Source organism: Nerophis lumbriciformis, linkage group LG11 (assembly GCF_033978685.3).
Source record: "Nerophis lumbriciformis linkage group LG11, RoL_Nlum_v2.1, whole genome shotgun sequence".
Taxonomy (NCBI): Eukaryota; Metazoa; Chordata; class Actinopteri; order Syngnathiformes; family Syngnathidae; genus Nerophis; species Nerophis lumbriciformis.
In genome coordinates this window covers 6,208,747-6,221,713 of record NC_084558.2, presented here as the reverse complement: position 1 = coordinate 6,221,713, position 12,967 = coordinate 6,208,747, and the positions used below count along the sequence as shown (strand labels likewise).

The 12,967-nt window shown below is 38.6% G+C and overlaps 1 protein-coding gene across 1 annotated transcript; it reads right to left on the bottom strand.

Moving 5' to 3' along the window:
* Window positions 1-271: 271 nt before the first annotated feature.
* tsr3 (TSR3 ribosome maturation factor) lies at window positions 272-12,218 on the bottom strand. Its single transcript, XM_061967592.2, has 6 exons — window positions 11,674-12,218; window positions 11,333-11,546; window positions 5,294-5,487; window positions 5,032-5,199; window positions 702-756; window positions 272-579 (listed from the first exon to the last, which is right to left on the bottom strand). Exons 1-6 carry the CDS (start codon window positions 11,792-11,794, stop codon window positions 414-416), a joined length of 918 nt encoding a protein of 305 aa, XP_061823576.1. The 5' UTR covers window positions 11,795-12,218; the 3' UTR covers window positions 272-413.
* Between the last annotated feature and the right edge of the window lie 749 nt (window positions 12,219-12,967).

The window sequence follows — 12,967 nt, the reverse complement described above, 5'->3', positions numbered from 1 at the left end:
GACTCAACTTTATTTTACTGGAAGGCTCCGTCAAATGACTCAAATAAGTAGTTTTGATTCTATAAACGTTTTAGATACATGTATTGTATCTACTCTTGTTTTGTTTTTTTGTCACAAGATGTTGCGTTCACTGACCGCGTTTTTCATTTATTCACTCAGGTGAAGGAGTGGGAAAGTTGAAGACCTACGTTAAAGTGTATACATATATATTCGGTATACGTTCAAAACAAAGTTTAATAAAACATTTTATGAAAATACACACACACGCAACTTGATATCCCAGATGTATTTATTTATTTATATAAAAACATCAGTTAATGACATTATGTACCATAACAACAAAATCACAGAATACATGGACGCTCTTTCTATTGTTAACCAGCCATTCAATTTCTAAGGAGTTTAAATAAGTTTTAATGTGACGACTTTGCTGCAGCTGCTACTTCCTCTTTAATGTGTGAGACATGTTCTGACTCATCGTTGTTTTTTTCATATTCTGCTTCATCATCCTCATCCTCCTCTGATGTGTCAGTGTCCTCACTAGAATCCTCCTCTTCCTCCTCCTCCTCCTCAGGTACCCTGCATACACAAATGGGTTTTGGACAAACGTCAATATTTTTTAAGTACAGTACAGGGGACCAAGCTCAATAGTCGTATGTATTGGTTATAAAAATACATTACATGAAAAACAAGATGCTCACCTATGACGTCTGTTGAGATTCATACATTCTACTCCTGAGTCAACGTCAAATGGATCTGTTGACAAAAAAAAAAAACCCAAAACAACAAACATTAATTTGCTTTCCTGAGCTATTATACAAGCTCTAAACTTCATTCATTGACCAGAATATGGGACGGACCAACAATTACAAATACAGTGGTTGTTGAAGGGCCCTACTTATCACAATAAGATTTTTGACAAAAATATGCCAACATTTTGTGGTATTTGTATACCCTGTTGTTTATCGTAGGGTCAACTATTGCAAATATTGCTCTTTTGGGGGTTAAATCACCAAAATGATTCCAGAGTGCGGCCACCGCTGCTCCTCAGTGGTTCCCTCACGTCCCAGGGGGTGGAACAAGGGGATGGGTGAAATGCAGAGGGTAATTTCACCACACCTAGTGTGTGTGTGTGTGACTATCAGTGGTACTTTAACTTTAATAAACTAATTAAGTTGCCCAAACAAAGAATCCCAAGCGCTGGTGACACTTTTTGTGCTATATTGTTGTTGAGTATAGCTGCAAAATAAGCCACCAGGGGGCCGAATAGTGAAGTCAATTATATAGCGCTTTTCTCTAGTGCTTCAAAGCACTTTACATAGTGAACCCCATTATCTAAGATATATTTAAACCAGTGTGGTTGGCAAGGAGACAACAGCTGTGACTAGGAAGGCAGAAGCAGGGATCGAACCTGGAACTCTCAAGTTGCTGGCACGGCCACTCTACCAACCGAGTTATGAATTAGTTACATGGCATGATATTTCACAACCTGGGATGGTGGACAGTTTGTGCAGGTGATAATGCAGAAGACTGAGGCTGCCCCTAGTGCTCCTTTCCACCCGGACCTACGCAGAAATAGTGTCAACCACCTGAAACCTTCTATACAACAAATTCAGTTGAGGAAAAACCAAAAGAGACAAAATAAGACACACAATCATAAGTAAATTTGATAAACAACACATTAGTGTTCAAATATGAAAATGCAATAGGGTTTTCCAAAACACAACAGATTTAACGGTCTAGTCTTAGTATCTGTACATGCAAAAATTGATAAGTTTTAACCAAAAAAAAAACAATTGTTTCAGGGTAGTTTGGAGGGGGAAGAAAGGCTTTGTTGTGTTTGATTCAAGATGACAGTTAAATATTTACATTTTAATTGTTCCTACAGGAGGGCAGTTATTGGCTTGATCTTAACCAAATGAACTGATCCCAATTTTTTGGCAAACTTACATGTCAGAAGCAAAATGGAAGAAGAATCATTGGTAATACAGTTGTGAAGGCGAGAACCACTATTGAATTCGATAAACAGGGATGTGAGCACCCTTTGAGAAAAAAGAGGAACATTTCCATCAGCCCAAAGTGCTGTCACACAAGCCCTCCAATTTTTTTTTGAAAATCAAGACTACAATTGGGTGCATTTCTACACTGAATTTTACCTAACGTTTTTTCTCTCTACCAAACTCTTTTTGACAAATGTCTTTGTAATTTGATCATTTACTAACAATATTATTATTAAAAATGTTATGCAAAATTCTATAAAATGCATGCAAAAAACTTTAACCTGTAGCTGCGCCCCCTTGAGTAAAATACTCCCGGTGTTGTGACCTCTGTTAACAATCTGTCAATATCCCGTCTCGCTGGCTACTAATGAATACTCTAGAACTACAACTGATTCGGAACTAACAGTGTTCGTATTGTATATGATTAGCAGCAAAATATATAGTCATCAATGCTGTGGCTCAGACAGTGAACGGAGGTGACAACAAGTAAGCTATCTAGATTGTTAGCTAACTAGCAAGCTTGTTTATGTGCTCCTGATCGTCTCCCTGTCCTGCAAATTGGTGCGGCGTTTAGGCACAAGAAACAGCGAGTGCCTGCGGCTGAGGTGAGCGTTCCAACAAATTTTGTTTGGATCCTATCTTTATTGATAGTTACAATAGAATAGAAGGGACTTTATTGTCATTATATTTGCATATAACGAGATTAAGGACTCCAACTTAAGGTGCGGTAGTGGGAACAAATATGGGATAAAAATAAATTACACAAGAAGTTATAAAGATAAAACTAAGAATTTAAATAAATACTATCCAATAAAAATAATAAGCAATCCTGTACAATATACAAAATACTATACAATATACAGAACAAGACAAGAGTTCATTAAAAAAACGCAAAAGTGATATTTTGAAGCAAAAATAAATGTTTAAAAACAGAGATTTCACATGCCTGAAAAAAGAACTTGTAGCAAAATATGAAGGTGGCTCATCGCCGTCTACGCCAACAAGTGTCTTTCATCAGGGTAAATGTTATTCCTCATTTTTATGTATTTCACATTTTTTTCTACATGTAAAACTAATTATGCTACATAAAATATGTTTTGTGTTAATATTTTTGGGTCTGTAGAACAGAGTCATTGTATTTTCGTTATTTTTTATGGTGAATATTGTGTCAGTTTCCGTACAATTATTTTTTTGTCGGTCCGGTTGGAATGGCTTACTAAGAAAAGCTGAGGTACCATTGGAAGGGTCCCTTTCTTTTCTTTAAAGGGGCTGTTTGAACCCCTGATGCAGATGCCCAGATGGCGCTAACTTCCCAAAGTATTGTAAGCATTTTACCCAGCCCTCTTTCGGCTTTTAGTATGTAATGACGCAAACTACACCTGTACATACAACTTGGTGTGTTTTTAGCTAATGATAGTGAGTTAGCAAAGTTTAGCTACTAACCTTGGCAATCATTAAATGTATGTCGTAACAAAATGACAGCAAATTATTAGGTGCTTCTCCTGGACTGCCTTTATGGCTTTTGCGGTCTCTGCGTTTACGTGGGGATGAGACACTGACAAGCCTAAAGTCAGAGAAATTCCTTAGACGACAACCATTTTTATTCAATAGAATTAGTAATTGTGAAAAATGTGTTCTGTTAAACCACTAATGGTAACATAAGCTAGCCGGTGTTCTTGCTATATTTAAAAAGTTGAACTTTGAGCAAGTTGCAAACAGCGTCTTTAGGGTACAACATACACTACTGTATCCCAGAGGTTCGTATCATTTTTGACCTAAGAGCCCAACTTTTCCACTACAAAGGAGACTCGGCCCCAATCCAATATTAGCACTTAATACGTCATCTTACTTTTAATTTTAATCCTATTGAATTATTATATCTAACCGACTTACAGTTCAACAGGACATACCTTGTCAAATGATATGAAACCACCTGTTAATCATAAAGATTATCAGATATGATCAGCGACACCTACACGGGTGTTGGAATGTGCAGGACTCCCTTGAAAAAGAGATTATTGATCTCAATGGGACTTTCCTGGGTAAATAAAGGTTAAAAAAGGGATTGGGTCAGGCTGATTGAATAAATAAATGAATGGAATACACTGCAAAAGAAGGGACTCATAAAACTGCTTAAAATAAATGTACATACAATTATGCCATGCTATAATAAACACATTCTAACTAAATTAATAATACATAATATATGTTTCCTAAATCAACTGTAAATAAAATGGAAAAAAAAATAAAACAAATGAAAATATAGCTTCACCACTTCATTAATAGTTGTTTTGTTTAAGAAACTTCTCTATGACTTTAGCTTCAGACTTCTTATGTTTGTTGATATTCATGTTTTGTAAATGCAAACACTCTGCACCTTATTGCTCTTTTACCCTGCACTACAACGAGCTAATGCAACAAAATGTAATTCTTATCTGTACTGTAAAGTTCAAATTTGAATGACGATAAAAAGAAGTCTAAGTCTAATTACTGCCACATGTGGTGAAAAAGTGTATTACAACTGAGCGCTGCGGTCCACACGGACCACAGCTGAGAAACATCTTTTTTGACAGCCCTCTAGGGGCAATTGTGACTCAACAATGGGCCACAATCTCCTCGTGAGCCCAATAGTTAAGAAACACTGCTGTACCCTATTGTACCAAACCCAAGACAGTACACCCCTTCCTGAAAAATATGAGACTTATACAACAGGTGGCGCCAAAAGGCTTTTCCTCAGGCAAGCTTTTTTTCCTGTCACTCACACAGTGACCTGGAGAGATGTAGCCATCACACAGATATGTTGTTTTTTTAACATGTTATCTCACTGATAGGAAAATAGGATTAAAAAAAAGAAAAAAAGAGTAAAATACTGTTCCAAAAACAAGTCTTGAAAAAGAGGGGTTGTCTTATATTCAGGTCAATACACTAAAACAGTATGGCAAGACTTAGACTTTTCTAATTTTGTTGTTAACCAAAAAAAAACAAAACAAAGAAAACATTGCATGTATAATACAGTCGAGTTCATTATTACCAAATTCGTCGTCCTCAGGTTTGGTTGTGAGAAAGTCCTTTTCGACAGTGAGCAACTCATCCTCTGACTGGCACGCAGCGTAGCGCTCGAGCAGCTCCTTATTGAGCTCCAAGAACACGGTGCCCCACTTAAATTTCTTCAACAAAAGCACAGCCAGCTCTTTGAAACCTGCCAAAAATGAAATATAACAATGTGAGTGTATGTAAATATGATACATTTCGGAGTAATGCGATGATTGTAGAATAGTGTGCGTAGGCCTTACCTACAATACAAAAGGTGGCAGCGAAAGCTTCAACACAAGATAATTTGCAAGGCTTCCCGTAGTTGACAGGGTTTGCAGCGACAAGGTACGGCAGTAAGCGCGGATGACTTCCGATCATCTTATTGAACGGCGTCTCCTCCAGTTTGGCCCAGGAGCAATCAATCACTGCGAGTCCATGCTGGGCCACGATCTCCCTGTGAGACACGTTTGATGAAGTTCAGATCCCCAAACAAAAAATGAGATAAAAGAGGTACACATTTTGATTTTACTCAATATTAAGTACACAAAACCTTCTCGTGAGTTGAATGGTGAATGCACAAACTATTGTTTTGGGTTTGATTGGACATTCTTTTTATGCCGGTTGAGAATACTTCATATACAGATACATATATTTTACTATTTATGTATACAATACTAAGCGGTCTAGCTCCATCCTATCTTGCTGATTGTATTGTACTATATGTCCCGGCAATAAATCTGCATTTTCTATTCGGGCTCCAGTACTCTGGAATGCCCTCCCGGTAACAGTTAGAGATGCTACCTTAGTAGAAGCATTTAAGTCCCATCTTAAAACTCATTTGTATACGCTAGCCTTTAAATAGACCCCCCTTTTAGACGAGTTGATCTGCCGTCTCTTTTCTGCTCTGTCCCCCTCTCCTGCGTGGAGAGGTTATTAGGTGACCACAGATGATGCACTAGCTGTTCAAAGTCAGGACCCGGGGTGGACCACTCATCTGTGCATCAGTTGGGGACATATCTGCGCTGCTGACTTGTCTCCACTCCAGATGATCCCCTGCTGGCCCCACTATGGACTGTACTGTCACACTATTAACTAGATCCACTCGACGTCCATTGTACCGGTCGCCCAGGGGGTTGGGGTCCCCACATCAGCGGCCCCCTCCAAGGTGTCTCATTGTATCCCATTGGATTGAGTTTCTTCTTGCCCTGATGTAGGATCTCATTGTGGCTTGTGCAGCCCTTTGAGACACTTGTGATTAAGGGCTATATAAATAAACTTTTGATTGATTGACTGATATATATATATATATCCATATATATATATATATATATATATATATATATATATATATATATATATATATATATATATATATATATATATAAAATGTTATACATTTAACAGTTGCTATAAATGTTATACATGAAGTTGACTCACCTTCTCCAATATCATAAACTGCAACACGAATAAGGCCAAAACCCTATTCGCAAGCGTTGACAGACTGACCAACCCCCCAACACAAATACCAGCCGAACTCCATTCCACGCAGAAATGCAATGAGTTTGCATTCTTTTATACTGATAAAATTGAAGGCATCAGACGCGCCATCAATATCTCAAGCAAAAAAGTTGGATCACCACCCCATTTAGGCAAAAGTAACAGCAATGATGGCAAGCTTTAATGCCATAGACTCTAAAACTCTAGTGGAAACGGTGACAGCTCTAAAGTCATCCACCTGCTGCCTTGATGTTTTACCTACCAACTTCTTTAAGAATGTTTTTGACTGCCTATCAACAGACGTATTGCAAATAGTTAATAATTCTATTCAATCGGGGAATTTCCCGAAGGCTTTCAAAACTGCAGTCATTAAACCTCTTCTAAAAAAGCGGAGCCTAGATGCCTCTGTTATCAACAACTACAGACCAATTTCAAATCAACCATTCATAAGTAAAATAATTGAGAAAGTTGTCCTCCAACAACTAAATCACTTCTTGGCTTCTACTGGCTGCCACAACAATTTCCAGTCAGGATTTCGACCTCTTCATAGCACAGAGACTGCCCTTCTTAAAGTTATAAATGACATCCGTCTAAACACAGACTGGCAAAACTTCAGTATTAATGCTATTAGACCTCAGTGCTGCATTTGACACTGTCGACCACTCAATACTTTTGGACAGGTTGGAAAACTGGGTGTTTTAAGCTGGTTCAAGTCATATCTACAAGATAGGAACTATTTTCTTTCCATTGGTGACTTTGTATCAGAACCAACCAACGTAACGTGTAGAGTCCCCCAAGGTTCAATCTTGGGGCCGACTTTATTTAACATCTACATATATGCTCCCACTAGGACAAATCATGCAAAATAATAACATTGACCATCATTGCTATGCCGATGACACCCAAATCTATGTAGCGCTATCACCAAATGACTATTGCCCCATTGATTTTCTGTGCCAGTGCATTGAGCAAGTCAAACACTGGATGTGCCAACATTTCCTACAACTAAATGAAGATAAAACTGAGATAATTGTTTTTGGTGCTAAAAAAGAAAGGTTTAAAGTCATCCAAAACCTTCAATCACTGTCCCTGAAAACCTCAAATAAAGCCAGAAATCTTGGGGTTATTTTAGATTCTGATTTAAATTTCGACAGTCACATCAAATCAGTAACAAAATCGGCCTACTGTCACCTCAAAAATGTAACAAGACTTAGAGGGCTAATGTCAGCTCAAGACTTAGAAAAACGTGTACATGCCTTTATTACCAGTAGGCTAGACTATTGTAATGGTCTCCTTGCAGGTCTTCCCAAAAAAACTGTCAGGCAGCTACAGCTTGTTCAGAACGCTGCTGCTAGAGTTCTAACAAAGACCAAAAAATGTGAGCACATTACACCAATTCTTAAATCCTTACATTGGCTCCCTGTACATCAGAGAATTGATTTCAAAATCCTCCTGCTCACATATAAATCACTACATGGTCTAGGGCCAAAGTATATCACTGATATGCTCCCACTATATAAGCCCTCTAGATCACTAAGATCTTCTGAGACCAATCTGTTAGCGGTTCCCAGAGTAAACTCAAATCAAGGGAGAGCATCATTCAGTCACTATGCAACAAATAGCTGGAATAAAATTCCTGAAGATGTCAGACTTTCCCCAACTCTGACTACTTTAAAAACTAGACTGAAAACGTTTATGTTCACCTTAGCTTTCAGCTAAATCTTTTAATCTTTTAACGTCCGCACTGTTTTTATTTTTATTGTCTGCATTTTAATTTGGCTTTTACTTTCTTTCATTTCACTTTGTTGTCTGTGAAGCACTTTGAGTCTGCCTTGTGTATAAAAAGTGCTATACAAATAAAGTTGCCTTGCCTTTAGCAAGCCTTACTTTACACTTCCTTGTGGAAGTGGAAAATATTTATTTCAATTTACAGTATTTCCTAGGGGGAAAATTAGTTCCTGGATTTAAACGAATCGACACATTTGTTATTTTTGTATGACCACAAACACATCTGTTAATGCTAACTATTAGTGCAATAGGGCTATGTGCAATAATACCAGCACTTTAACTTCTATGTAATCATTTAGCACTTCTCCATCTGCTTTAAGCACTTTAACTACCGTATTTTCCACACTATAAGGCGCACCTAAAAACCTCAAATTTTCTCAAAAGCTGACAGTGCGCCTTATAATCCGGTGTGCCTTATATATGGACCAATATTTGAGCCACAACAGGTCTCGCAACTGCGGTAAGCAGCCGCCGACTTCATTTTCCCTCGTAGAAGAAGAAGCGCGCGGTGCATGCTGGGATATATGACTGCGCGAGGCGTGTCGTTTCATTTCCATTTGTGTGTTTATGTAAAGACCAGTGGATCGTAAATGCCTGGGCTGATATATCAGTCTCAACTGTGGTCCGAGCTTTCAGGAAGGCAGGAATTGTCACTGAACTTCTAGACAACGCTGACTCGATTAATGACGACTTCGACGAGACGGAGCCGGCATGTTGGATGCCGTATTCGCCCAACTGTTTAATTCGGACACTGAAGAATTTGAGGGATTCGTGGATGAGGAATAACTTAATAAAATGAGCTTTACATGTTTATTTTGTGTGTTGTGTTGTGTGACATTAACGTTTGAGCAACGTTGAGTTATTGATATTGTTATTGCTTTGCACTATTTCGAGTGTTACTATATTGTGATTGCACTAACGTTTGATTTACCGTAACAGTATCAGACTGTTTTTTACGTGTTTATTGAATCGAGGAAAAGTTCCCTACCACTTGTGATATGAATGTTGCACTACATGTTATACCTTGCTGTTGTTAAAAGATAAACAAAATACCACGTCACTGACTTCACCTCGGGAAAATAATAAAACAGCTGTTTATTCATTTTGGGAGTGAACGGAGTTGTCAGAACGCTGGTTTGTAATCTATTAATAAAGTTTGACTGACCTATCTGACTGTTTTGTTGACATTCCCTTTAGTGCAGCTCCATCTAATGGATGCATAACGTAACCCCAGCCTCTACTGTAGCGTCTATTCTATGCGCCTTATAATGCGGTGTGCCTTATTTATGAACAAAGTTTTAAAATAGGCCATTCATTGATGGTGCGCCTTATAATCCCGTGCGCCTTATAGTGCGGAAAACACGGTACTATGACGACTTTATTGTTGATCTGTCCTGCGTTGAGGTCATACAGCAAGCTACTGTTTTATATGTGCGCCCATTCCATTTTATTTGTATTACTATATCTGGAGCTGTGTATTTTTTTTAAATAATTATGTCTGATGTTGGAGCTGTCTTACTTTTCTGTTTTTTATAGATCTTGTTGTATTACACCACAACATGGTCTACATCGGAGTTGATGTATTTTATTGTATTGTTTATGTGTAATGTTGGTGCTTTCTGTTTTTTATGGACCTTGTTGTATACCATCAACCCGCCGGGGACTACAAAGGAAATCAACCTTTGGCTACACTCTAGCACATTCACATTCTATATGTTAATTTATGTGCATTGCCCCCATGTCACAAATAAATAAATAATGATAAATGGGTTATACTTGTATAGCGCTTTTCTACCTTCAAGGTACTCAAAGCGCTTTGACAGTATTACCACATTCACCCATTCACACACTGATGGCGGGAGCTGCCATGCAAGGCGCTAACCAGCAGGAGCAAGGGCTGAAGTGTCTTGCCCAAGGACACAACGGACGTGACTAGGATGGTAGAAGGTGGGGATTGAACCCCAGTAACCAGCAACACTCCGATTGCTGGCACGGCCACTCTACCAACTTCGCCACGCATCAGTATCAGTAGAGATGTCCGATAATGTCTTTTTTGCTGATATCCAATATTGTCCAACTCTTGACTACCGATACCAATATCAACCGATACCGATATATACAGTCGTGGAATTAACACACTATTTTGCCTAAGTTTGTTGTGATGCCCCGCTGGATGCATTAAACAATGTAACAAGGTTTTCCAAAATAAATCAACTCAAGTTATGGAAAAAAATGCCAACATGGCACTGCCATATTTATTATTGAAGTCACAAAGTGCATTATTTTTTTTAACATGCCTTAAAACAGCAGCTTGGAATTTGGGACATGCTCTCTCAGGGAGAGATGGTAAAAAATAATGCACTTTGTGACTTCAATAATAAGGAGGTTGAGGTGGGCGGAGTTGAGGTGGGGGGGGGAGGGTAGCGGGGGGTGTATATTGACGCGTCCCAGAAGAGTTAGTGCTGCAAGGGGTTCTGGGTATTTGTTCTGTTGTGTTACGGTGCGGATGTTCTCCCGAAATGTGTTTGTCATTCTTGTTTGGTGTGGGTTCACAGTGTGGCGCATATTTGTAACAGTGTTAAAGTTGTTTATACGGCCCCCCTCAGTGTGACCTGTATGGCTATTGACCAAGTATGCTTTGCATCCACTTGTGTGTGTGAAAAGCTGTAGATATTGTGTGCCTGGGCCGGCACGCAAAGGAAGTGCCTTTAAGGTTTATTGGCGCTCTGTACCTCTCTACGTCCGTGTACACAGCGGCCTTTTAAAGTCATAAATTTGACTTTTTGAAACCGATACCGATAATTTACAAACCAATACCGATAATTTCCGATATTACATTTTAATGCATTTATCGGCCAATAATATCGGCAGTCCTATATTATCGGACATCTCTAAGTATCAGTATTCAGTGTGTCATTCTATTTTCATTTTTCATAGCTTTTTTCCTAACAAAGCAGCCATTTTATACTGTAGTTGCTGTGCAACAACATGGATGCAACTAATGGCATACATACCTGTCACCTGGTGTCACATACTTTGTGCCCATTGGACTCAATACCAGTCCATGAAATCTCTGATTGAGACGCAGGTTGTGCACAAAGCCCTTTCGGGCCAGCTTTCTGCCTGTGCAACGTTTGGGATCACAATGTCCCAGCTCCCACATGGCAAGTGGACAAGGCAGTTTAATTTGGGGGCTCTCTGCTCCTTCCCCCTCCAAGTGAAGACTTGCTACAAAACAGTGACAGAAGGAGGATCACATGACATTGTGATAATGCTAATTAGAAATATTGCCAACTTCCAGTAGATCATTTCGTTTACCCAACATAAATATGACTTGACATGATTGTGTGTTTACCTTCAAATGTAGAGTGCATTTCTTCTGTAAAGGCTTCTAATGATTTCCCCTTCATCTTGTGTCGTTTATCTTTTCCTTTATTATCAGAACGCACAAACTTGCCCGGCTTTTTTCGTCCCATTTTTTGTCACCCGAAACTCCGATTTTTAATGTAATGACTGTCAAAAACAACACGTGCTAGCTAGCATTGTAGTCACCACGATACTGACATTAGCATGTTCGCAAAACAATACTAATATAAATGCCGGGTATCTCTAGGTTTACGTGTACACTTTTGTCTACTATTAGAACTTATATTGATAAACACACGAACCACGAAAGCTTGTGAAATAATCCAAACTTCAACTTTTGGCTACTGTTGTGGAAAGTGCGACTTGCTAGCCTTGATGTGCACGGAGCATGCGCGCAATATATTCTTGTCACGTGATTGGTATCAAACCCGGAAGACTGTATTTTAAAATAAGTCATTATAAATGCTTACATTTTAACCACTAAATTCAACATTTTTCTTCTCGATTAATGAGATATGCCGCTGAATATCGGTCTTCAACTTTTGCATAATGTGATAAAAGCTTGTGAAATAATCCAAACTTCAACTTTTGGCAACTGTTGTGGAAAGTGCGCCGTGCTAGCCTTGATGTGCACGGAGCATGCGCGCAATATATTCTTGTCACGTGATTGGTATCAAACCCGGAAGACTGTATTTTAAAATAAGTCATTATAAATGCTTACATTTTAACCACTAAATTCAAAATTTTTCTTCTCGATTAATGAGATATGCCGCTGAATATCGGTCTTCAACTTTTGCATAATGTGATAAAAGCTTGTGAAATAATCCAAACTTCAACTTTTGGCAACTGTTGTGGAAAGTGCGCCGTGCTAGCCTTGATGTGCACGGAGCATGCGCGCAATATATTTTTGTCACGTGATTGGTATCCAACCCGGAAGACTGTATTTTAAAATAAGTCATTATAAATGCTTACATTTTAACCACTAAATTCAACATTTTTCTTCTCGATTAATGAGATATGCCGCTGAATATCGGTCTTCAACTTTTGCATAATGTGATAAAAGCTTGTGAAATAATCCAAACTTCAACTTTTGGCAACTGTTGTGGAAAGTGCGCCGTGCTAGCCTTGATGTGCACGGAGCATGCGCGCAATATATTTTTGTCACGTGATTGGTATCCAACCCGGAAGACTGTATTTTAACTTAAGTCATTAGAAATGCTTAAATTTTAACCACTAAATTCAACAATTTTCTTCTCGATTAATGAGATATGCCGCTGAAAATC